General features: G+C 46.5%; 1 protein-coding gene across 1 annotated transcript; it reads left to right on the top strand.

Annotated features, from left to right (window-relative positions):
• The first annotated feature begins 14,404 nt into the window (after positions 1 to 14,404).
• LOC136546164 (zinc finger AN1 domain-containing stress-associated protein 17-like) lies at positions 14,405 to 15,421 on the top strand. The gene has a single exon (XM_066538134.1). It carries the CDS (start codon positions 14,671 to 14,673, stop codon positions 15,226 to 15,228), a length of 558 nt encoding a protein of 185 aa, XP_066394231.1. The 5' UTR covers positions 14,405 to 14,670; the 3' UTR covers positions 15,229 to 15,421.
• The last annotated feature ends 11,208 nt before the right edge of the window (positions 15,422 to 26,629 follow it).

The following is a 26,629-nucleotide window of genomic DNA, read 5'->3' as shown; positions in this document are numbered from 1 at the left end:
ATGTGTTCTAGGATTTCTCAGATAGCCTTACATGTATTTGAGCGTATAGTTAGTATAGGTGTTCATATACGGCGTGTTCGCTGGTTGGTTTCTGGACTAGTTTGGGCTGGTGGGTGCTGGTTTGTTGTGAGAGAAAAACACTGTGGGCTGGTTGAATAAGCCCAGCTGAAACCAACAAACGAACAGGGTGATTTTTTTTTCATATTCCCAAGTTTCTTCTGTAAAATCAAACTGGTTATCGTATAGCTCTTATATAAGATTTCTACATATCAAGCGGGTCCCAACTCATATAAAAAGTCATTTTATAGGACAGGAAAAGGATAGAGACGAATTGATTTGGAATCTAACACATGAAGCTTAGGTTAGGTATAGTTGCAGAGTTGCAGTCAGTCACAACCACACCTCATCATGGAACGCAACAAACAGAAAATTCTTCGATACAGAAAGGAATCTGAAAGAAAAGCGATGACACTGTTAATAATGACTCTGTGCAGTGGTCATCCAATGTCAACGCCGCTGGGGTGGGTTGCCGGGCGGCGTGAGAGCGAGGGGGGTCAGAGTAGGCAGGCCAGGGACCCGGAGGAGGCGTGCGTGTCGCTCGCTGACCAAACTCGGCCGCTTCGTGCTCTGCTCGGAAGTGTCTGGCTGGACGGACCCGTTCGTTGCGATGCTTTGTTTGGAGTCCAAGCATACGGATGCTGTGACTTGGGGTTGCGGACATCCGCGTTTCTCCATTGGATAACCATGCCTTGAACGTGGTTGCAAGGAAGAGTTTGCAATAGGGCCGTGAGAGTATGTCGTCAGGTGATGTGTAGCATTAGTATTTATTAAACCTTTTTGCTCGTCTTCTGCTAGGTTGTCTAGTTCTAACCCTAAGTGACGGGGACGGGCAATGATGGGAGGTGAGATTTCAGTACTTTGACTTGGTTCATACAGTACAGCACTCCGTACTGAAGTGGTAGTAAAGTCTACCGTAAAGAAGAGTGGGATGGAGCCAATGACAACGAGCCTGTGTGTCTGTGATGCAAACGATATAGAGCTGACCCCTGCGACTGTATGTTTCGGTCACTCTGGACCCTCTAGACGAGGACCAAAAGGTCAGACGTCAGGCAGGCACCTTTCTCGCCATGACCAGGGTGTCGTACCGCTTGTGAAAAAGTTTGGTAGCTCGGCCGTCGTCCATCGGCGTGAATGCGTTTGCCTCTCGCATGGGCATGGCAGTTGGCAGGTGCTGTGTTTGACCAACGAGAAAGGACGGACGGCGGCGTCGTGGCCGTACCCTTGAGCCTCGAGACCACCGGGGCGTGTCTGTCGTCGACTGGTGACGAGCGCGCGTGCACGGCACTTTGGCCAAACGTCGGGGCGCGGGTCGCTCCCAAGCAAAGCGCTTTGGCTTTGCCGTGCACGAGCGCTCTCGGCGCCGCCCCGGGCGTGCCGAGCGAGGCTATGGTTCAGTGGCCCTGGCATTCTGGCAACTGGCCAGCGGCGAATGCGTCACGGCAGGGGCGCCTGCCTGCCTGCTCCTGCCGTTGGCGCGTCGTCAGGCGTCACCAAGCCGCAACTGCAAGGAACACTGTGGCCTGTCGGTCTGCGGCACTGTGCACATGGGGTCGTGCCGTCGGATGCATCCTTGCCATACCCGTTCCTCCAGGCCGTGCGTCCCCGGCACTTGCCCTGAAAAACGATCGATAACCATGGCGCATGCGGCTAGTGCTGACTGCTGCGAGAGTTGTGAGTTCGGTCTGACCTCATTGGGGCAGGTGATCCGTCGGCCTCGGCGGCTCGGCGCCACCGAGCTGAGTTGTGACTTGTGAGAGTAGCTCTGAAGCAGTGAAGCACCGAAAGAGACTCGCCTAGCTCAGCGACAGGCGCACGCTTATTGCGCTTGGTTAACAATCCAAACTTCGTCCATGGTACCATATACAGTACTAGTCCATCATGCGCGCCCTCGCGCGCGTCAGCAGTCAGCTAGAAATGCAATCGTAGATGTAAACGTGTCTATATATTTTTTTCAAGATCGGAGCGCCACCAACACATGCGGGAAGAAATACTCCTTTCTGAAACAAAAACGAACGTACTGATACTACTAACGTGTGGATTTATACTTATAAATCAACAAAGGGGAATAGAGTTCCTCCTTTTAGCTCATAGGTTGCACAACCGGAACAAAAGAAGAGATGTGACTTCAGCCGGTACCTAATCTCTCCAAAAGGAAAGGAATGAACTCTTAATGTAAGGTAGTTGTAAGTCCCATCGTCTGTTTTTTTCTGCATTGCCTCATTGCATCATCCACCTATGCTTATAAATATTATCTGGAAATGAAAGAAATGATCAGTAAGTACATAAATTGGCAAACTAGCCAGCAAATTCAGAAAGAGTGAACAACAAAAATCAAGTTGCGATCCTGTGGTGCAAGGTGGCATTCCAAGTATAAAGGAACTAACTAAGAAGGTACGGTAGGTGGGTAAAACGTAGAGCAGATCTTCGGGGACTATTAACTAAACTACCTGACACAAGCAAACTGATGTAGAGGGGTCATGGAGATATTAGTACTTAAAAGGGCTATGGCATATATAACCTAAGATTAAGCCATCTTTGCTTGTAGGTCTATATTATTTCAGTTTAACTCTAAATAGCTTTTTAAAATGTACCACTTTACTTTGATCCATGAAACTCAAGAGGGGAAGGGGTTAAGCCATCTTTGTCTGTACTCCTATATAATTTTAGTTTAACTATAAATAGCTTTTAATTACGATGAATCACATAAGACAATGGAACCATAACAAAAACATGTGGTAGTAAGAAAAACCGTTGGTCATGAATAGTCCATCAAGATCGGATCACCCCCATGGAATTCTAACAGTGCTGTATATTATAATCCATTGAGCGAACTGAATATGAAGAAAACAAACACAAATGACCTTCAATCTGATGGAACTTTTGTATAAAATTAGCTCTATGAAATCAGGTGTCACCTCAATCCTCAAAAATGAGAAGCTGCTTGTCGACTCTGATAGCACGATTGGTAGTGACCGACAAAGTCATTGATCCCTTTTGAACAGATGTAATACATCAATTGCTTGAGAAATATATTGCATTAGGAAAATAAAAGCTGCAATAATGGATTGAGGAGAATTTTTTTGAGAAAGAGGACATGAATATACAAGGGTGTGGTTTATTACCTGAAGCTTGAAGGACTAGATGTGCAGTAGCCATACTGTCTTCAGTTACAGAGCTGAAAGAGGTGCACCACTGAACATGCATGTGCGGCATTCATTTCATTAGGGGGAAAATAATATCATCTTGCACATATGACATATTAGACAGAGTCAGAAACTGAAAAATTCGAATCATTAGGGAAAAATAATATCACGATGCATGGAGGAAGATAAAAGAGTTGTTCCATGCTTACCGTGCCTGAAACTAATCATAGTAAGATGCCCTATGGCATATCCACAGGTAAAAGATGATCTGCAATCTGCAAATTTTGTAGCTCCAAAATAAAAAACAACACATTAACTCAACAAAAATCAAAAGCATGATAGACTGGATTCTCATCCATGTCTCATATCCTATATGTACACCAAAATTACAGGCAACTACCTAAAATCACATGATTTCAATTTAGCAGAGTCCGAAAATGTGCCCCCTCAGGGTTATAGAAACACTATATTTGCACAACATATTAGTGCCTGAACATGATATGAGGTGCTATATCTGATAGCAGACCTCCCAAAGCAACCAAAATGAAGTAGGATCCTTTATTTATCTTGCACTCTAGCACAACGATAATTCGTTTTTAGACATACGACAAAAACCGCCTAATACGACAGCATGGTAAAGGGCTTTCCTGACAGAACTAACTGATCCGGCCTACTGAATCCCTACACCCAATGGATTACCTCCAAATCAAGTGCCTGTGCACCTGGCAAAAAATAAAATAAAATATGTATGGATGAAATCGGTACATAGGTGCACCAAATCGACCAACCAAGTATCAGACCTTACCAATAACAAGAACCGCAGAGTGTAAGTTCTTTGTTGAATTCAGGATTGGTAGTCGTCTTTAGCAGTGTTCTGAATTCCTGTGAAATACTGAAAAATAACTAGCAGGCGATAAGATCATAAAAAGTAGCCCATGTAATAGAAACGGGGATCCCGATGTTCCGTCAGGTAGAGGTAACTATCGTTGTGGCGGAGAATGACACACCGATCCGGCTTCATATCGAACCTTGCAATCTTAGCACCACAGTTCCTCTGGTTATCAACCAAATCACGGACTAGGTTGACCTCGCCAAGAAGGCTAATCTCTGCCTGCGCAACGAAGAACACAAGCAAGAACAAGAAAGAACACAACCAAATTGCAGATGAATGATTAATCTTATAGAGTTGGGGTCTCACAAACCGATGAACGACGAAACTATTCTTGACAGAATAATCTAAGCAAAATCCAAACCCTAATGGAGGGGCGGCGGCTATTTATGAAGACTCTAGGGTCGTGCAAGACCCCTGGACGCGCCCCTAATGGGCCCAAACTCGATACATGGTCCAACAAACCAGAAGACGGTGTCGCAGCACCCTGGCAGATTCTGGATGCCAACTTGTGACCACGATTCCCGTTGATTCCGAATAGCTTTTGATGTGAAACCACTTGAATTGGCTTCCTTATCAAATTAGCTTTCCATCCATATGTGGATCATCGAAAACGGAGTCTGGATGCATCCTGGGTGACCAGTTTAAGGCAGACTGGTCTTGGAGGCCGAGACAGACTCGAAATCATGTTAGACCGGGCCTCCGATTCCTGTTGGACGTCCTTGCTGGTCATCTTCGCCTCCACCACGTCATCTAAGTCATTCATGACCCTCTCCAATGTTCCTAAGCAAGATAACATCATTAGATAGTAGTCTATTCTCAAAAGTATAAAAAGAATCACTTAAGAACGAGCTCACCTCTAAATTGAGTTGACGCATTCGAGCCCGGGTCATTGGACCTTGCATGACGGTTGGAAGGATCAGCGGGTACATCTGAAGGAGTGATGTCCTCATCATCCCTTAATGGAAACAGGGATCCCGATCTTCCGTCAGGTAGAGGTAACTATCGTTGTGGTGGAGAATGACACACCGATCCGGCTTCAGATCGAAAGATCGAACCCTTCAATCTTAGCACCACGGCTCCTCTGGTTATCAACCAAGTCACGGACCAGGTTGACCTCGCTAAGAAGGCTAATCCCTGCCTGTGCAACAAAGAACACAAGCAAGAACAAGAAAGAACACAACCAAATTGCAGATGAATGATTAATCTGATAGAGTTAGGGTCTCACAAACCGATGAATGGCGAAACTATTCTTGACAGAATAATCTAAGCAAAACCCAAACCCTAATAGAGGGGTGATGGCTATTTATGAAGACTCTAGGGTCATGCAAGACCCCTGGACGTGCCCCTAATGGGCCCAAACTCGATACATGGTCCAATGGACCAAAAGACGGTGTCGTAGCACCTGACAGATTCTGGACGCTAACTTGTGACCACGATTCCTGTTGATTCCGAACATCTTTTGATGTGAAACCACTTGGATTGGCTTCCTTATCAAATTATCTTTCCATCCATATGTGGATCATCGAAAACGGAGTCCAGATGCGTCCTGGGTGACCAGTTTAAGGCAGACTGGTCCTGGAGGCCGAGGCAGACTCAAAATCATGTTGGACCGGGCCTCCGGTTCCTGTTGGACATCCTTGCTGGTCATCTTCACCTCCACCACATCCTCTGAGTCCTTCATGACCCTCTCCAATGTTCTTAAGCAAGATAACATCATTAGGTAGTATTCTATTCTCAAAAGTATAAAAAGAATCGCTTAAGAACGAGCTCACCTCTAAATTAAGTTGACACATTCGAGCCTGGGTCATTGGACCTTGCATGACGATTGGAGGATCAGTGGGTACATCTGAAGGAGTGATGTCCTCATCATCCCTTAATAGAAACGAGGATCCTGATCTTCTGTCAGGTAGATGTAACTATCGGTGTGGCGGTGAATGACACACTGATTCGGCTTTAGATCAAAAGATCAAACCCTGCAATCTTAGCACCATAGCTCCTCTAGTTATCAACCAAGTCACGGACCAGGTTGACCTTGCCAAGAAGGCTAATCCCTACCTGTGCAACGAAGAACACAAGTAAGAACAAGAAAGAACACAACCAAATTGCAGATAAATAATTAATCTCATAGAGTTGGGGTCTCACAAACCGATGAACGACGAAACTGTTCTTGACAGAATAATCTAAGCAAAACCCAAACCCTAATGGAGGGGTGGCGGCTGTTTATGAATACTCTAGGGTCATGCAAGACCCCTGGACGCGCCCCTAATGGGCCCAAACTCGATACATGGTCCAACGGACCAAAAGACGGTGTCGCAGCACCCTGGCAGATTCTAAACACTAACTTGTGACCATGATTCCTATTGATTCTGAATAGCTTTTGATGTGAAAATACTTGGATTGGCTTCCTTATTAAATTAGCTTTCCATCCATATGTGGATCATTGAAAACAGAGTCCAGATGCATCCTGGGTGACCAGTTTAAGGCAGACTAGTCCTAAAGGCCGAGGCAGACTCGAAATCCTGTTGGACGGCCTTGCTGGTCATCTTCACCTCCACCACGTCCTCTAAGTCCTTCATGACCCTCTCCAATGTTCCTAAGCAAGATAACATCATTAGATAGTAGTCTATTCTCAAAAGTATAAAAAGAATCGCTTAAGAACGAGCTCACCTCTAAATTAAGTTGACGCATTTGAGCCCGGGTCATTGGACCTTGCATGACGGTTGGAGGATCAGCGGGTACATCCAAAAAAGTGATGTCCTCATCATCCCCCCCTCTTGAAATGGAGTTGTCCTCGACTCAAGCTCATCTTCTTCTTCCAAATAAGGTTTCAAATCTGCAATGTTAAAGGTGGGACTAACCCCGAACTCGGGTGGCAACTCAAATTTGTAGACATTATCATTTATTTTCTCAATTATCTTATAAGGACCAGCTGCTCTTGGTATTAATTTAGACTTACGCAGCTTAGGAAATCTATCTTTTCTCAAATATAACCAAACCAAATCACTCGGTTCAAGTTTAATCTCTTTTCTACCTTTACTACCAGCAATTCTATACTTTTCATTCATTCTTTCAATATTTGTTTTAGTTGTTTCGTGCAACTTACGAATAAAATCAGCACACTCTCTAGCATCACTATGTATTCTCTCAGTGGTAGGTAAAGGCAAAAGATCAATAGGAGCACGGGGGTTAAAACCATATACTACCTAAAAAGGACTTACCTTGGTGGTGGAATATTCCACCCTGTTATATACAAACTCCACATGCGGCAAACACTCTTCCCATATCTTCAAATTACGCTTCAAAATTGCTCTCAACATGGTGGACAATGTTCGATTCACAACCTCAGTTTGCCCATCAGTTTGGAGATGACATATTGTAGAAAACAGCAGCTTGGTCCCCAATTTATTCCACAACGTGCACAAAAAATGACTCAAGAATTTTGCGTCGTGATCTGAAACAATAGTAGAAGGCATACCATGCAAGCGAACGATTTCTTGAAAGAAAAGGTCAGCAATATGAACAACATCGTCGCTCTTATGACAAGGAATAAAATGTGCCATCTTAAAAAAAACGATCAACCACCATAAAAATAATATCCCTCCCCCTCTTAGTCCTTGGCAAACCCAACACAAAATCCATAGATATATCAACCCAAAGAGTAGAAGGAACAGAAAGAGGCATATACAAACCATGTGGGTTCAACCGCGACTTAGCTTTTTGACATGTGGCACACCGAGCCACGTACCGCTCTACATCTCGCCTCATCCTTGGCCAAAAGAAGTGTGTGGACAGTACCTCCTCCGTCTTCTTAGCACCAAAATGTCTCATCAATCCGCTCCATGTGCCTCTTGCAACAACAAAAGATGAACAGAACCAACTGGAATGCATAGGTGGTTAGCTCTAGAGAAAAACCCATCATTGATCATAAACTTATTCCATGCACGTCCCTCTCTACAATTAAGCAACACGTCCTTAAAATCAGGATCAAGCACATATTGTTTTTTATTGATTGAAGACCAAAAATCCGACAATCAAGTTGGGACGACATTGTATATCTTCTATACAAAGCATCAGCAATCACATTATCCTTCCCTTTCTTGTGTTTGATAATATAAGGAAAAGATTCAATAAATTCAACCCATTTAGCATGCATACGATTCAGATTATTTTGAAAACGAAGATACTTAAGCGATTCATGATCAGAATGAATAACAAATTCTTTAGACCACAAATAATGACGCCACGTCTCTAAAAAATGAACAAGTGCATACAATTCCTTATCATACGTGGAATAATTAAGAATAGGACCATGCAATTTTTTACTAAAGTAAGCAATGGGTTTACCATCTTGCATCAAAACACCTCCAATGCCAACTCCACTAGCATCACATTCTAGCTCAAAAGTCTTACCAAAGTTTAGAAGTTGCAGCAATGGTACGTGTGTAAGCTTGTCCTTCAAAGTGTCAAAGGACTCCTTATGTGCCTTTCCCCAATGAAACACCACCCCTTTCTTCGTCAACTCATGCAATGGGGCAGCAATGGTGCTGAAATCTTTGACGAAGCGGTGGTAGAATTCTGCAAGACTAAGAAAACTCCTCACCTATGTGACGATTTGGGGAACCGATCAGCTCCTTATGGCTTCAATTTTCATCTCGTCAACCTCAATTCCCTGTGGAGTTACAACATAGCCAAGAAAAAAAACTCGATCTGTGCAAAAGATGCACTTCTCAAGGTTATCAAATAAATGTGCATCACGTAAAGCATTAAAAACAACACGTAAGTGATCCATATGTTCATCAAAAGACTTGCTGTAAATCAATATATCATCAAAGTAAACTACTACAAAATGACCAATAAAAGCTCTTAAAACCTCATTCATTAAGCGTATGAAAGTGCTAGGTGCATTTGTCAAACCAAAAGGCATAACTAACTACTCATACAACCTGAATTTGGTTTTAAACGCAGTTTTCCATTCATCTCTAAGTTTCATTCTAATCTGGTGGTAGCCACTTCGCAAGTCAATCTTAGTGAAAATTATAGAACCACACAACTCATCAAGTATGTCGTCTAGCCTAGGAATAGGATGACGATACCGAATAGTAATATTATTGATGGCTCTATAATCAACACACATACGCCAAGTTCCATCTTTCTTAGGAACCAAAAGTATAGGAACGGCACAAGGACTAAGGCTTTCACGTACATACCCGTGGTCAAAAAGGTCTTGGACTTGCCGCTGAATTTCCTTAGTCTCCCCGGGATTGGTTCGATAGGTAGCACGGTTGGGCAAGGTTGCTCCCAGAATTCAAATCAATTTGATGCTCTATTCCTCTCATAGGTGGCAGCCCCGGGGGTATCTCAGCTAGAAAAATGTCCTCATAGTCCTGCAAAAGGTTAGTGACAGCAGGAGGCACCGAGCTAACAATATCATCAAGTGAAAACATAGCTCGTTTGCATACCAAAGCATAACAAATATCATCATCAGAAATTTCAGCAAAGTCACATTTTGTTGCAAGCATAACACCACCCTTCAATTTAATTCCCTCAGCCTTAGAAATAGATGTAGACTTATCCTTTTTAGGTGGGAAAATAAAATTAGCAACTTGTTGATTTTCAAATTGAATATCATTCAAACTAGCAGTGCGTTCTCTATCAGCTTATACAATTTGAGCAGGTGTCAAATGTACCAAAGTATTTTTCTTTTCTTTATGCACAAAAGTGTATTTATTACTTCTATCATGGCGTGTAGAATCATTATCATGTTCCCAAGGACGACCCAATAAAAGTGAACAAGCTTGCATAGGTACCACATCACAATCAACAGAATCAGCATAAGAACCAATGAAAAATAAAGCTCTGTAAGTTTGTGTTACCTTTGCTTTACTAGAATCATTTAGCCACTGAATATGGTATGGACGCAAGTGTGGGTGTGTGGTCAAGCCAAGCTTCTTGACTAAATCAAAACTCACCAAATTGTTGCAGCTACCTCCATCAATAATGACACATGCTCGACGGTTGCTGATGACGAAGAAAATCTAGAACAAGTTATGGCGTTGTAGCTTCTTAGGTTGCTGGACTTGTGAGCTGAGCACCCGTTGTACAATGATGCTCCTATAGGATGCCGTGGCCTCATCACCAAGGACTTCGCCGTCCTCCTCATCTGCATCTCGGTCTTCTTTATCCTCAATGTCAGAGGTGCTGATGTAACTATCTTCTGTAGCAATATATGCCCGCTGACTTGGGCAGTCCTTCTGCACATGGCCAGTGCCATGACAGCGGTGGCACTGAATGCCCGAAGTGCGTCCCATCGATGCAATGGATGAGACACTCTTGGTAGGCACCTGCAAAGAATTTTTACCTAAATCTAAAAGACGTGTGGGAGGTGCCTTAGGTGTAGCAGAAACTCCAGAGGCTGTTGGTCGCTTGCTCGCTGGTGGAGGTGCCCGAAAAGTGGTTGGCTTGGTCAGCCCTGAAGATGGTGCCGAGCGTGGCGTGTATGTGGTGCTGACCTTGCTCTTGCTCTGCTGTTCACGCCCCTGCAATTCCTTTTCTGCAAGCATAGCAAACTGAAACAACTGATTGACATTGTTAAATTCTTTATAATCAACAATGTCCTAAATCTCATGCCTCAAACCCAAATAAAAATGATAGATGGCATCTTTGTTCCCCTCCACAACACTACAACGCATCAATCCTTTTTAGAGCTCACCATAGTAATCATGTACGTATTTATCTCCTTGTTCTAAATACATCAATTTCTTACGCAAGTCTCTATGATAAGAAGGGGGAACAAAATGATCACGCATAGCTACCTTAAGTTCTTCCCACGTACCAGGTAAAGCATCCTGTGCAGCTAGCCCATTCCACCAAATAATGGCAAAATCTTTAAACTCACTAGTAGCTTGTCGAACTCTATGATGCTCAGGCACAAGGTGGGCACTAAACTTTTGTTCTACTGTCATCTCCCAATCAAGATATCCCTCAGCATCATAATGACCCAAAAAATATAGTATTGTGAACTTAATCTTAGCATAAGGATCATCAGGTACACGGTGATTATTACCTTGATGGTGGTGGACACCACCCATACCTGTCATGTTGCGGTGAAGACGTCGTCGTAATCTTGCTTGTCGAAAGGCTGCTCGATCTATGTCCCCAACGGCATCATGCACCGTGTTTTCTGGCAAGAGACCATGGTGTAGAACCTTGGTGTAGAAAAACATACGAGCAACTTGGTGTAGAAAAACATACGAGCAACTTCTACATCTAGATGTCTGGTGAGCCAGGCTCAGCCACTCAGGTGCATCCTGCAAGCCTGACTGAGCTAAATCTAGGCTACCAATAAGGTCTTAAGCAGTTGTAATTGTAGTAGGTCACTTGAGTACTGTTGCCAATAAAGAGTTTGATATTATCTCAGAACCATGAGTTCCCTGATCACAGTTGGTCTTTTTTTGTGCCTGGTTTTCATACTTAGATCAAAGTCCTAAAACGATAAGCAAGAGCGGGTGACAACGAGTAGTAGTCCATAAGTCGCTTAAACTAGTCTATAAGGATTGTGCAAGTAGGCTTTACACTAGTTTCATAGTAAGAAGTACCATGTCTTTATGGGTTGCACATATCAAATAAAAAATATTAATTTATGTACCTTTCTTTCCCTTGCTGTGAGAGTCATCTTATAAATCACTTCAGACTTTAGCATCGTGGACATAAAACAACAACTAATACCCACTTATATGGGTCTACTTATATAGGTACTTGGTTCATATATATCACTCATGACCTCATGGGCCTGTTCGCTTGTCTGAATTCTGGAGGAATCTGGATGGTTTGGAGAAATGTTGGAGGAATTTGTGAGAGAAAAACACTGTTCCGGATGAAAAAATAAGCGGATCAAGCCGAGTTTAAGGGCACGTGAACGTATTTGGATGCCTCCTTATCATCGAATCCACTCCCATCATCAGTTTGCTACCCCCAATTCAACCAGCTTGAGCCACTCCCACCGTTGTCGGATTTATATAGATCCCTCGTTGGAAGCAAAACCTTAATTGATGACACTAAAAATTAGTTGTGGCTGAGAGGTAAGGGCAACTCCAATAGCATATGAAAATTTAGATGTCTAAATCGGCTCACTATAATAATATAGACACTCAAAATAGGTATGATACGCAAAAAAAAAAAATCTAAATTGGGTTCTTCATCTTTTAATTTGCCACATCAACATTGGTAGGGGGCCCATTGGCAAGGAGAAAATCATTGAACGAGCCCTGTCGATCCCTCCCGCTTCATGAGTCTTTTGTCTTGATCCCTAACCACCACCGGCAGAGCTACATGGAGGCCAAACTGGGTCATGCCCTCATTGGGAATTGATTTTTCTTAATGATGTTTATAGTTAATGCTTAGGGAGTTTTAGAGATTTGGACACTAGAGATAACTTGAATATTGTTGGCTCCTACTTGAATCCTCTTCAAGCTCTGCCACTGCTACCCACCCCCTCTACCACTACATCTCAAACCATCCCTTCGCTTTCCTATCCTATCCAACTCTCCCCATGGACCCCTTCTCCAAGAAGTGTAAATCCAATGAGAACGACGCCACAACAGTCTCTAACCCGGTGGGGCTACCATGCTGGTCCTCACATGCAACGACTTAGCTTTCTCTGCCTCCCCAATTCACTCTGTCGAGACGCGCTCAGAGACGTCGTGAACATCTCATGCCGACGTTGTCTGCGAAGACGCCGAGCTTGACCAACCCTCTATAAGCTCTTCGTGCAGCTGCAATGAGAAGAATCAGACACGAGAAAATTGGATATTTGGGACTCCAAAGATTTTTTCTTTGATTATGTTGACACTCGGGTGGATGATAAATGGGTCCATCTGTGTCTATGAATGTGAGTCCAGTGTCAAATCTGCAAACGACCAATGTTTCGAGTCTCATTTTTGCAATTGTCTCATCAGACACACAGGAAGTGTCAGGAGGTCCTAGATGGTGAGCGAATCCCACTCACCACTTCTAAAGGTACACGTGATAGCGTGCTCAGTAATCTAGAGATTGGGTTTGGCGAGGGTGTTGGGGTCGTTTTCCATCGAGATTTAGCAAACGGTAATGCTCCATGTAGGACGTGCGGACGGATAGTCCGACGGACCGGACCGCACTATGCCTTCCGCACTCTGTCTTATCCAGTGCCGCTCGCCAGTCTGCTTCTCCAAAAAAAAAAACAAAAAGGAAAAGATAGTGCTTCTTGGTCTGATCCCTTCTCTGTGCGAGGCTCTTCGTCGGCCTTCCCCAGTGCGGCGATGCTGCATCCACTCTCATGTCGTGCTGCTCCGCGCTCCTCTCCCCACTCCGCGTCGCATAGCGAGGCCGCCCGCCCCACTCTGCCACGCCATGGCCCACTCTGGCGTGCTGCCGCCGCCATCCCCCACAGCGCACCCCATTCCCGCCTTTGCCCCCTATCGCGCCATGCTGTGCTTCGTTCTCCACCGCGCCTAGGCCAGGCAGCCAAGAGAGGCAGGCCAGGCATAGGCGCAGCTACCTGCTACCAGGCCGCGCTACCATCCTCGGTTGCTGGCTTGCCGGAATGGCCATTCCCCCGCTCTTTGTTGCGTCGAACGGAAGAAGAAAGGTGAGAACAGCATGTTGCAGGAGTATGTTTCTAAGTGTTTCACATATTTATTGCAAGTGTTGTATATTAATGTTATAAAAGTAGATTAAGATGGTGCACATATTGTAATGACTATACACGTATGTTTCAAGTGTATGATCTAAATGTTTCATTTGTTCCAGATATATGTTGCAAGTGTTTTATCTCGATGTTGTAAAAGTAGATATGGATGTTGCATATATATGCACGTTGCAAACATATGTTTCAAGTGATTTCAGGTGTTTCATACGTATATTTACAAGTGTCTCGTCTGTACGTCGCATTTGTTTGCAATGTTTTTAAAAAAAATTTCAGACGTTTTCGTAAATATTTCAGACGCTTTTTTTAAGTGTTTTATCTATTTTTTTAATCTTGCAACTGTTTTATATGAAAGTTTAAAAGGTAGGTCGAGAGTGTTGTTCGTGAGACGCGGCGCGGGCACACTACTTAAAAAAAGCCTGGGACGCTGACACAATGACCCACCAATACGACCAAAGTCTACCCCATCCTGCCGCGGCCGCCACGTCACGGCCGACGCGGACACGCTCGCCTCGCGAGTAAAAAACAAATCAAACGGAAACCGCCCCGGCTAAGAAAAGCCGCCTCCAGAGGAGACCCGGCCAATCCAGAAGGAGAGTCGCCAGCACAAGGCAAAACAACGCGCGCGATGACCTGTCCGGACTCGGAACCCGCCTTCTTCTTGCCGCGAAAGAAAGAATGGCGAAACGGTTCCGCTTCCGCGTCGGCAACAGCGACACCGGCAGCCGGCCAGCCCAACCTATAAATCTACCCCGTCGTCTCGCCTCTCGCTCGCTCATCACGCAATCAATCGCGGACGCAGCAAGAAACCAGCGATCCGATTCACACTTGTTCAAAATATCTGCGGGCCGATCGAGGGCAGAGAGGAGAGAGGAGGCGGCGACCGACCGGCGATAATGGCGCGGCGGGGCACGGAGGCGTTCCCAAACCTGGGCGCGCACTGCGACGAGCCCGACTGCAACCAGCTCGACTTCCTACCCTTCGACTGCGACGGCTGCGGCAAGGTCTTCTGCGCCGCGCACCGGACCTACCGGGACCACGGCTGCGCCAAGGCGGCGGACCAGGGCCGCACCGTCGTCGTGTGCCCGGACTGCGGCGACGCCATCGAGAGGCTGGTTCCGGGGCAGGACGAGCGGGAGATCCTGGCGGCGCACGCGCAGTCGCGGCGCTGCGACCCGGCCAAGAAGCGCAAGCCCCGGTGCCCCGCGCGGCGGTGCAAGGAGCAGCTCACCTTCTCCAACACCCAGCACTGCAAGGGCTGCGGCCGGAAGGTGTGCCTCAAGCACAGGTTCCCCGCAGACCACGACTGCGCCGCCAGCGCGCGCGCCGCGGCGGCGGCGGCGGCGGCGGCGGCGGCGAGGAGGGCCGGCGGGGAGTGCGGCCGTGGCGCGCGGGAGGAAGGGAGCGGCGGCTGGGCGCTGCCGGCGTCCATCCGGAGCTTCAAGATCTTTTGAGGCCTGCCTGGGGAATGGGGCGTGCCATTCTGTCACGTTGCAGCCAGGTCTCCAGCAGCGAAAAAAACTGCTCGTCCAGATGGGATGCTGACCATGCGGTCAACATATTTTCATATGTTCTTTGATGTATAAATCCACTGTTGGAGTGAGAATCTGAAATACAGCAGGACTCTGCTTTGCTTCATTGATTTCACTAGTTTCATATGTTCTTTGATGTATAAATCCACTGTTGGAGTGAGAATCTGAAATACAGCAGGACTCTGCTTTGCTTCGTAGATTTCACTTGAGTTCGGGCCTGGTTTAGTTGCCGATTTTTTTTTTTTTGAAATGGTACTATAGCACTTTCGTTGTTATTTGACAATTAGTGTTCAATCATAGTCTAATTAGGCTTAAAAGATTCGTCTCGTGAATTTCGTCTAAACTGTGTAATTAGTTTTATTTTTTATTTATATTTAATGCCTCATGCATGCGTCCAAAGATTCAATGTGACGGAGAATCTTGAAAAATTTTACAAAATTTTAGGAACTAAACAGGCACTTGGAATGTTCCATTAAGTCATGCCCGTTTTTTCGTTTTGAGCTTACAATCGAGCCCGTATCTTCTAGGAATATTCTACGATGGGTTAAACCCAACCTAGCTAGGGCCTGTTCGGCAGGACTGAAAAATAAACAAAACACTATTCCAGCTGATTGTTGTGAAAGAAAAATACTGTTCTGTCTGGAATCACTGTTCACGTGAACAGTGATCCCGTGAGTGGGCTGGCCAGCCAGCTGATCTAGTCTAATCCAGTTGAACCCTGAAACCAAACACATGCTTATTGTATAGCAGTTTTAAATAAAATAGTCTTAGACCACATTAAGCCCTGCACTTTCTCTCTGTCATATAGTCATATATATTGCTCCTCACTGTCTCTCATATCAAATATGAACGGAAGAAAACATAAGAGTAAATATTTAGTAAGCTATCTGGTTATCACAAGGATGCTGCAACCATGGGTATGTATGACCAAAATATCAATTTTGAAAGCTAACAAACATCCAACATTTAGGATAAATAGTTATGTACAATCAAATTACAAAGAGAAAGCCTCACATCAAATTTATCAGTACAACATTTTTAAATCAATATAAAAAAGTACCAACTTGGTCAAAAACACCAGGGTCATCACAGAATAAATACAGAGAATAAGTCAAGTGCCAATATATTTTTGTATGCTAAAATATTCTCTTTTTCAAAAAAAAAACATCGATATATGGACGTAATAGTCCATCAACACCGATATGGGGACCAAAATCAGATCAATGAGTGCAAAGGGGACGCAGAGTACAACTGGCCCTTGTGCTCCATGTCCTTGGTCTTATAACCTTGCGAAGAAAACACACATCTTGCCTCGCCGTGAAGAGCATGATCCTACCGTCTAATCAAGCCATCCATAAGAATCCTATAATCAATCTGCCCATCCGCATGAAAGGCATATGCTATCCTGAACTAACAACATGATCATTCTAAAACCAGCTGAAATTTCATCTGAATCGTTGGCTTCCTAGATTAATTATTTTTTACGCAGCTATGGAATTTAAGAATTGTAACATAGATAAACAAGATGGACCAAATTATCAATCAAAACTTTAAGCAAGTAGAACCAACTAAAAAAATCATTTGGCTAAAGTAGTACACCCTCTATTCTAAATTGAAAGTCTTTCTATCTTTTTTAGATATATAATTTTTACTATGTAGACATAATATGTAGTTAGATGCGTAGCAAAATTTATGTATCTAGAAAAGTCAAAATAATTTACAATTAGGAACAGAGGGAATACTACTATTTTGCAGTAACTTATTCAGATATTTGATCAGTAGTGATATAGGGAGAGAGCTTTGTGAAAGTGAAGGAAAAAAATGTGTATCAAGAGTGTTGAACCCAACTTTTGCACTGACATCTATGAACATGTCGTGCTTTGGCTTCTCCTTTGCCAGGACACTTCCGTGATGAAATCCAGGGAACAAAAAGCAGGCTCGTTGGCCACTTCATCAAGTCCAAACCCTTCCAATTTATATCTTGAGTTTGGCTTTGGGTTTCATTGATCATTGGGCTTTATTGGCCCTGTTCGGCTTACCCCATATTTGGCTTGTTTGACTTTTTTTTTCAGCCGAAACAATATTTTTCTCTCACAACAATTCAGTCGGAACAATGTTTTTAGCCAGTTTCAGCCAAGTTTCAGACCAGCGAATGGAGCCATATGAGTTACCCCATGCTAGTTTTCATAAATGTGTATTAATCGTAAAAAAACCGAGTTAGAGGCCTATATGCTTTCAGACAGGTTTATGTTTATCGCGTTTGAGATCCAATTCCAAAAGACAGTGAGCTATTCATCCTCGTTGAGAAAGTGAGAAAAAGAAAAGTTCACAAAATTATGGCCTAGTCAACCACTTCTCTAAAGTTTTCATGTAAAAATATTTCTCATAGTGGCCAGGAAAGCAGAGTACTGTGAGTGGTGACACTATAAAATAGACTGTTGTACTCACGAAATAGATCTATTCTTAGGGCCTGTTTAGTTGGGGAAAAGTTGAAATTAGGCTACGGTAGTATTTTTTGTTTTTATTTGGCAATTAGTGTTCAATCATGGACTAATTAGGCTCAAAACGTTCGTTTCGCGATTTCCAACCAAACTGTGCAATTAGTTTTTTTCGTCTACATTTATTGCTCTATACACGTATCGCAAGATTCGATGTGATGGCTATTGTAGCACTTTTTGGGAAGTTTTTTTAAACTAAACAAGGGCTTAATGGACGCCAGTGTAAACGGAGCTTGAGCATTGCACCTCAAGCTAGGATCCTCGCAAAAATACAGGAGAAATTTTGGATCAAAGTTTTCAAACCTTGTGAAATTTTGACCAAAATTTAAAAGCCAAAATGAATTTCATCCAAATAGAAAATTCGAAACCCTATTATAGCTAACCTCTTTGATGTCCTTATCAAACCAATGGTTATACTACATAGAAAAATACTAGCATGATTAATCATATGATATAGGACTATTTCAATTTCTAAAATCAACCCAAATGCTATAATCAACTTTTATAGTCTCCCAAAACACTGACGATTCTTGTGGAGTCAACGCAAAGGTTCATATGCCCTTGCCACATGGGGCAGGCACGACCCTGTGCCGCCGCCGTAGATTTAGTCACAAAAGGCTAATTCGCCTTCCTGGTCAACGAGGTCAGCGCGTGGATTGTCTCAGGCCAGTCATGTAGCCTCGGAACAAAGATCTTGTCCTGCATCCACTTAACGCCGGTCTTCACCATCACCGTGGTGAGTGTGCCGGTGAACAATGCCCGTCCTTTGAGGGTCTCCACCTTCTCCCACTCCATGCTATGCTCGTTGAGCCTGACGCCCGGCACCGGTGACCCACGGTGCCCAATGAGCACGGCCATGAGCTCACCTTCATCGGACTCGAACACATGAGAGCCATCACACTCAAAACCAAAGCCTCCAGGCAAGTAGCTGGAATCCTTCGCTGTGCCTGCTGTCGTCGTGCACCGCCAGCTTCCCATCGACGCCCAGCAGATAGAGCAAGCCATGGTGGAGGACGGGGTTCGTCCTCGGCGATACTGCGAGTTCTGGCCCCTATGGGTTGAACTCGGAGAATTCCCAAGCGCGCCACCCTTGGCCGTTGGGGTCCGTACGGAGCGAGCTGCCTGGAGTACGACGTGTGCGTCGACGCCGACATTACCTGCTTGCCGTCGTAGACAACGAAGTCGAACTTGGTGCCCTCCGGCAAGTATAAGTCGTCGATGTCCCCGGTCACCAGGTTCGCGTCGACGACTATGTCGTCTTCATCCACGCGCTGGTAGAGTATCAGGTGTCGCCCTTTGGCGCAACATAACCTGGCGTTGGGCGACTCCAGCGTCTCATCGAGTTGGAAGTTTTTGTGCTAGTATGGGCTGTAGAAGCGGAGATTTGTTGAGCCGACGTCGGCGGCGCTGAGGAGGACCGGGGTGATCCACGCCGGGTAGAAGGGGCGCACGGCGGAGCGCCAGTGGGCGCACGTGGCCGCGAAGCTCAGGTGGCTCGACCACGGCAGCCGCGCCAGGATGTCGCGGAGAAGGTCAGCCGGGAGCGACGACCAGTCCCGTACCAGCGCCGTGGGCGATGTGGCCTCCTCCATCGTCGAAGCTCGATCGTGAGCCAGACGAGTCATGATTCGACGTACGTGCGTGCGACGGAGAAAAATAAAAGAAACGCGCGTGCTGTTCGTTGTCCCGCAGCGTCCTGTGCTGGTTTCTTTTCTCCCCCTTTTGAGCTGATCTTCGTCGCCTCGGATTCGCCTACGGCTGGCATCCGATTCAGCAACGACTTTGTTACGACTCTTGAAGCCTGATCGGGAAATTAAAGCTACAGTCGGCTGTTGCAGCTAGCTGCTGCTGTTCCACTTGTACAGTATAAAGGCTGCGTTTAAAATTTAATTAGTTTAGAGTAAAGACTAAACTTTAGATCAACTCAATTGTGTGGTCTAATAAACTAATGAAATCTTTTATAATGTTGGATAAATTTTAGACAACACTTTAGACTATCTGTTCGAAAACTCAAGAGCTAAAGTGTTCTAATATTTAGTGGCTAAATTTTAGATTATGAAATCCAAACATGGTCTAGTTATTAGTGTTCTCACTTTTCTTAGAGGCCATGTGACTTTATTTATATTGACGAGCCATTCAAGCCATTACATGGCTAGGTACAATCTGAGATTGATTGATCTATCTATAACAGTAATGCTTGTATTGGGACTTCCGAGCGCGACAAACGTCACATTGAGTCAGCGCTCCGTTGATTCCATCCGCATCAATCCCGTGCCACCTCTCCATTTCTTATCCATCCCTTTGGCTATCTCTTCAGCAAGCAACCACTTATTCTCTCTTGCTCCCTTTGCCTTCATCTAACTCTATCTCCCTCTCCCCCTGCTTCTTCTCACCAGGAAGCACCAGTTCACTTCTCCGCCTCTCCTCTCTCTCATGCACATACGCTACCATGGCGCAACAGCTGTCCAAGGCTCAAGTGGACGACACATCGTATGACCTCGGGATTAGGGATAACAGGTCGGGTAAAACATTAACCCACGCGAGAATGCCCATGACCCTAATCTTTATCTGCCGGCGAACATACCCGTGGGTAAAATTTCGTACCCACACTCGCGCCCAATAGTTACCCAGGGTATATTCAAGAGATATCAAATAATAAAATCGTAGTGATATAAAATAACAAAGTCATAGTTAAACAACACACAAATATATCCATCTCACTTAAATAGAGTTCATTAGGACAATAGACAGCAACTCAGAGACCACAATACAAACATAGATTCATAATTCAGCCCTTCATACTCATACAAATAATACAAAACAACTTAAACAAGTAAAGTAACAAGTTAATAGCTCATATAATCACTTTATCTAGCCATGTATGAAGAATATCATGTTTATAGTTTAACATGCTATGCATATGCTGGAAATTACATGTTAAATCAGTCAGTCAACATGATATGCATAGGACATAGGTTACATATATTTGCATATTCTCAAATTGTGGGTACGGGGGTAAAAGTTGATACCCGCACCCATTCGCATCTTTGCGAGTATTTGACCCCCATGCACCTGCAGGTGAGTTTTCATGCCCCTGCCCGCACCCATCGGGTACGAAAACCATGGGTACCCGCTCCTGCGGATAGGATTGCCATCCCTACTCGGGATGGCGCAACCCCATACATTTGGACACCCTCCCCGAAAACAAGTAGGGCATATCGGTTGTGTTGCTCCACATTTGGGTAGCCTCTCCAAAACAAGTAGGACATCTAAGATTGGGGATTTTTCCTCGTCCTCTCTCGTCCCCTGGCTGCGAACTCCTTCACTGTAAGAGCGGTCTCTCGCTTGTCGATGGTGAAACCTTCTCCTTCCTCCCTTCTTCCTTCGGTGAGCTTGACGGTGATGAGCCACTGGAGCTCCTCGCTTCTCTTGTGTGTTACATGTTGTGTGAGTATCTCTATGATGTTGTAGCATATGATTTATGATGTTTTGACGTTTGGTTTTTCGAGGATTCATTCGTGGTATAGTAGCTCTAGTTAGATGTTCCAGCATTGGGTTGATTTTGTTGCAATGATCTTTTTTGGGGTGTTGCATCGCATCGCTAGGCTAGGAAAGCAACACATTTGTTGGAGATAGTCTTGTTTCTTAGCTAAGTAAGAAACAAAGCATTGTTTCTCGGTCGACTATAGAAGCAAAATTCTGATCTATGGCCCATGATGTTTGTGAATTGTTGTAGTTGCAAATTCTCCCAATAGAGTTGGAGTTATTTGAATTAAACCATTGATGCTATATTGTGATAATAAAATCAATATCAATATAGCTAATAATCCACTTCAACATGATAGAACTGAACATATTGAGATCGTTTGTGTCGGGGATCAATACTAGGGTACCCAAAGAGGAGGAGCTAATAACCATCAACAGTGATTCATCCGAGCAGTCAAGAGCGCAACTATAGCTCCAACCGACCCCAGGTGCGCAAGATCCGCCTTGCCCGGCCTCTGGGGCGGGCTCCGCCTTGCCCGACACCGAGGCTGCGGGTTCCACCTCGTCCAACCTTTGAGGGCTAGCTCTGCCTGGCCTGGCCTCTGAGGGTAGGCTCCGCCTCACCCGACCTCTAGGGGCAGGCTCCACCTCGCTCGACCCTTGGGTTTGCGCTCCGCCTCACTTGACCTTTGAGGGCGGGCTTCACCTTGCCCGACCTCTGAGGACTGGCTTCGCCTCGCTCGGCCTCTAGGGGCGGGCTCCGCCTCGCCCGGCCTCTAGGGGCGGCTCTGCCTTGCCCGACACCGAGGCTGTGGGCTCTGCCTCTCCCGACCTCTGAGGGCTGGCTCCACCTCACCTGACCTCTGAGGGCGGGCTCTGCCTTGCCGGACCTCTAGGGGTGGGGTCCGCCTCACCCGACCCTTGGGTTTATGCTTCGCCTAGCCTGGCCTCTAAGGGCGAGCTCTGCCTCGCCCGACCTTTGAGGGCTGGCTCTGCCTCGCCTAGCCTCTAGGGGCAGGCTCCGCCTTGCCAACACCGAGGCCGCGGGCTCTGCCTTGCCTGACCTTTGGGTTTGCGCTCCGCCTCCCCCGACCTCTAAGGGCGGGCTCCGCCTCGCCCGACATCGAGGTTGCAGTCTCCGTCTCACCCGACCTCTGAGGGTTGGCCCTACCTTGCTTGGCCTCCGCCTCGCCTAGCCTCTGGGGGGGACTCTGCCTCGACCGACCCTAAGGCCGGGGGATCTGTCTTGCCCGACAGAGACCCATATCTCCACCAACCACTCTAGGTCCAAGTGAATGGGACTGGGTCAATGCTCTAACACCAGGGAGGTGATCGACACACCCTGATATAACCCGTGGCCGTGATGGGCCATAACTAGGGATTCACATCAGGAACAACGTTGGGCGTGCCGGTGCTATTCTTCCTAACCCTCGTACGAGCACTGACAGGCGCGTCAGTCCACCACGACGTCTGACAGGACGGAGTGGAGTGCCACGACTAGGAGATGACACCTGCACATGATGCCAGTGACGGACAGCGCCATGACATGGAGCTGTCCCTGTTGACGTCTATAGGGTCGGTGGGACCCGTGTGAAGGAAAAGAAGGAATTGATGATCCTAGAGGACTTCTTCTCCTTCTCATTCTCCTCTTTCCCCTCCACTGTAACCTGTGCTTTCCCTTGGCCTATAAAAGGGAAAGCAGGGCATCCTATAAGGGGCATCGCAACACATCGCATCAATTCGGACTTGAACCCATCGAACCCCGAACCGATCAAAACACACAAACACACAGCTGGGAAGCATCCGAGCTCTCGGCACCCGTTCGCTCCTCTCACCAGAGACTTGGGACCTATCCCTCTCTCGACCATTTGTAACCCCTACTATGAACTTTCAGTGCTAGTAACACAAGTAGCAACAACGAACTAGACGTAGGGACATTCTGCCCGAATCAGTATGAACCTCGTGTCCTCTTAGCACACCATCCGAGCCAGACGCGCAATATTAGAAATTTACTAGTCGGTGGCAACTCGAAACACCAACAATATTAGAAACACATGCACTTCGGGGACCTAGACTTCATCGTCACGATAGAAGGAGAGTTGGCATAGGCTCCCGCCGTCGTCCAACCTCTCCACTTGTCTGGCCTCGACACGATCGCCGAGATGCTTGAGGAGCTACAGCTGCATGCACCAGAGGCCCATGCCCCTAGGAGCAGCTAGCTCCACGGCTTCGACTATGGGAGGTTAGAGCTCTAGCTTGGCATATTCTTGGGACACCGACCATCCTAGGAGGACCTACGCCACCTCACCTTCTTGTTCACCAACATCATGGCATAGCTCACCAGAGGAGAGCCCCTCTCCATAGAAAACCTCATTCAGAGCATCCCGACAGTGCTCCCGTTCGGTCTTCGCAACGCCGTAGAGACCGTTAGCCACCTTGTGGCGCAACGTGCGCCTCCATTCCCCATGAATGACGAGTTCGTAGGGATGACCGAATACATCGCTGCTGCAATGGCCTTGCTCCGTGGGCTTTCGGGGCTTGTGACGCCCGAGGATCGTCGGGCCCATCATGAGATTCGCACGCTACTCGAGCATGCAGCGGCGCAGCAAGCCAAAAGCTTGTTGTCTCGATGAAGCTAGCTCGATGCTAGCCAGCGCATGCCCTTAGAGCGTCCCAACAAGGATGCATCAGTCCACCAGGCACCGCAAGGCAGCAGACTACACACTGTGGTCCTAGTGCATGAGCATCTCAGCCACAATCATGACGTGCGCAACACCCTTGATGCCCATAGGCGTACCCGTGGTGATGCAGGGGAGGGAGCTAGCAGTGGCTACCACCCTCATTGTGGCAGATGCTACGATAGCAGTGAAGACCAAAGCCCAAGCCCTGGCCTGCCAGGACCTCAGGCTTTTGGCTGACACATCCTTAATGCCGCCTTCCCGCCACGGTACCAACCACCAACCAACATCCCAAAATACACTAGGGAAACGAACCCTGGACTATGGCTTGAGGATTATCGGCTTGCTTGCCAAGTCAGTGGAGTGGATAATGACGACTTCATTATCTGCAACCTTCCATTGTTCCTGGCCTATTCGGCACGAATATGGTTGGAACACCTTCTACCCAACAGAATCCAAAGTTGGGCGGACCTAAAAGAGATCTTCGTGGGGAACTTCCAGGGCACGTACAAGCGTCCTGGGAACCCATGGGATCTAAAAAACTGCCGATAGAAGGCCAGAGAAACCCTCTATGGGTACATCCGGTGTTTCGCCCGGTAGTGCAACAAGCTGCCTAACATCGCCGACACCGACGTTATAGGAGCTTTCCTGTCTGGGACCACCTGTGAGTCCCTGGTTCACAAGCTAGACCATAAGGGCCTGCAAACCACCAAGGAGCTCCTCGACATCACCACCAGCCACGCCTCAAAGGCAAGGTAGAGCAGGATGAGGATGCCAGCAAAGGCAGCTCCAACCATCCTATCAAGAAGAAGAATAAGCAGCAGCGTGAGGGCTCTCTCGTGGCCGCCACCAATAGCAAGGGGGGTTGAAAGCCCAGGGAGGATACCTTGGACCACTTCGAGAAGCTGCTCGAAGAGCCATGCCCAAACTATTCCTTCCTTATTAAGCATCTATACAAGGACTACAGCCTCATGAAGCGGTTCTTGTCCAGAGGCTTCAATAGGGGGAGCATGGGAAGGACCCAAGCTAGCCATGGACAATGCTGAGGGGATGGACAGCGGCTTTCCAACGTCGAATGGCTGCCTCATGATCTTTGAAGGGTCGGTGGCCTACGACTCCAAGCATCGCCAGAAGCTCGAGCGCCACGAGGTCTATATGGACGAACCGACCGCGCCTGTCTTCCTCTGGTGGTCAAAGTCCAACATAACCTTTGATCAGACCAACCACCTAGAGAGCGTCCCACAACCAGGGAGATATCCGCTCATAGTCGACCTGATCATCGGCATGAAGTGGCTCACCAAGGTACTGATGGATGGAGGCAGTGGCCTCAACAACATGTACGCTGAAACGCTTGACGCCATGGGCATTGATCGATCATGTGTCCGACCGACCGAAGCGCCTTTCCATGGCATCTGCCTAGAAAGCAGGCCATGCCACTTGGGTAGATCGATCTGCCCATCACCTTCGGGGATCCGACCAATTATAGGACGGAGACCCTCACCTTTGAGGTGGTCGGGTTCCATGGAACCTACCATGCCATCCTAGGACGTCCATGGTACGCGAAGTTCATGGCCATCCCTAACTACACCTATCTAAAGCTGAAGATGTTGGGGCCATGCAGGGTCATCACCATCGGCACCTCCTTCCAGCGTGCCTATGAATGCGAGGTCGAGTGCTACGATCACACCACGGTAATCATCGCCTCCAAGGAGCTTGCGGCCATTGGGAAGGAGGTCATCGAAGAAGCACCTGACCCCAAGCGGTCGGCCATGTCTTTTGAGCCAGTGGAGGGCGCCAAGGAGGTCCTCATAGACCCTAGTGGCTCCAAGGGTGAAGTGGTGTGCATTGGCACCATGCTTTCCTCCAAATAGGAAAGCGTGCTTATTGACTTCCTCCGCGTCAATAGAGACATCTTTGCGTGGAAACCCTCGGACATGCCGGGCATTCCAAGAGAAGTCACCGAGCATGCCTTGAAGATCAGGTTAGGCTCCAAGCCGGTGAAGCAGCGCCTGCATCACTTCAACAAGGGGAAATGTAGGGCCATCTATGAGTAGAGCGTGAAGCTTTGGGTGGCAGGGTTCATCAGGGAAGTATACCACCCAGAGTGGTTAGCCAATTCCGTCCTTGTATGAAAGAAGAGCGGAAAATGGAGAATGTGTATTGACTACATGGGTCTCAACAAAGCATGTCTAAAGGATCCATTTCCTTTACCACACATAGACTAAGTGGTTGACTCTATCTCAAGGTGCGAAACCCTTTGCTTCCTTGATGCGTACTTTGGGTACCATCAAATCACAATTAAACAGTCCGACCAGCTCGCAACATCTTTCATCACCCTGTTTGGATCATTCTGCTACATCACAATTCCATCCGGTCTGAAGAACATAGCGGCTACGTACCAGCATTGTATGCTCAAGTGTTTCAGAGACCTCTGTAACACCTCTGGTGTTTTAAACACTAAAATATGCCATGCCATCATATGCATTACACATCATTTTTGAGTTAGTGAAAACTTTGATAATGCATTCACTAAAACAAGTTTACTTTTATGATTATATGTGTTGACTTGTATGGATGAATCAAGGTCATAACTCTAGTATTAAATTTGAATTCCAAAACCCTAATTTCCAGCCTTTAAATTCTGCCCTGGAAAACCTAATT

Source organism: Miscanthus floridulus, chromosome 3, assembly GCF_019320115.1.
Source record: "Miscanthus floridulus cultivar M001 chromosome 3, ASM1932011v1, whole genome shotgun sequence".
Lineage (NCBI taxonomy): Eukaryota > Viridiplantae > Streptophyta > Magnoliopsida > Poales > Poaceae > Miscanthus > Miscanthus floridulus.
The sequence above is the reverse complement of the archived record's forward strand: the minus strand, read 5'-3'. Positions and strand labels throughout refer to the sequence as shown.

What these genes read in the sequence shown, in the direction of transcription:
- LOC136546164 (XM_066538134.1), top strand. Translation starts at nt 14,671, where the DNA reads ATGGCGCGGCGGGGCACGGAGGCGTTCCCAAACCTGGGCGCGCACTGC.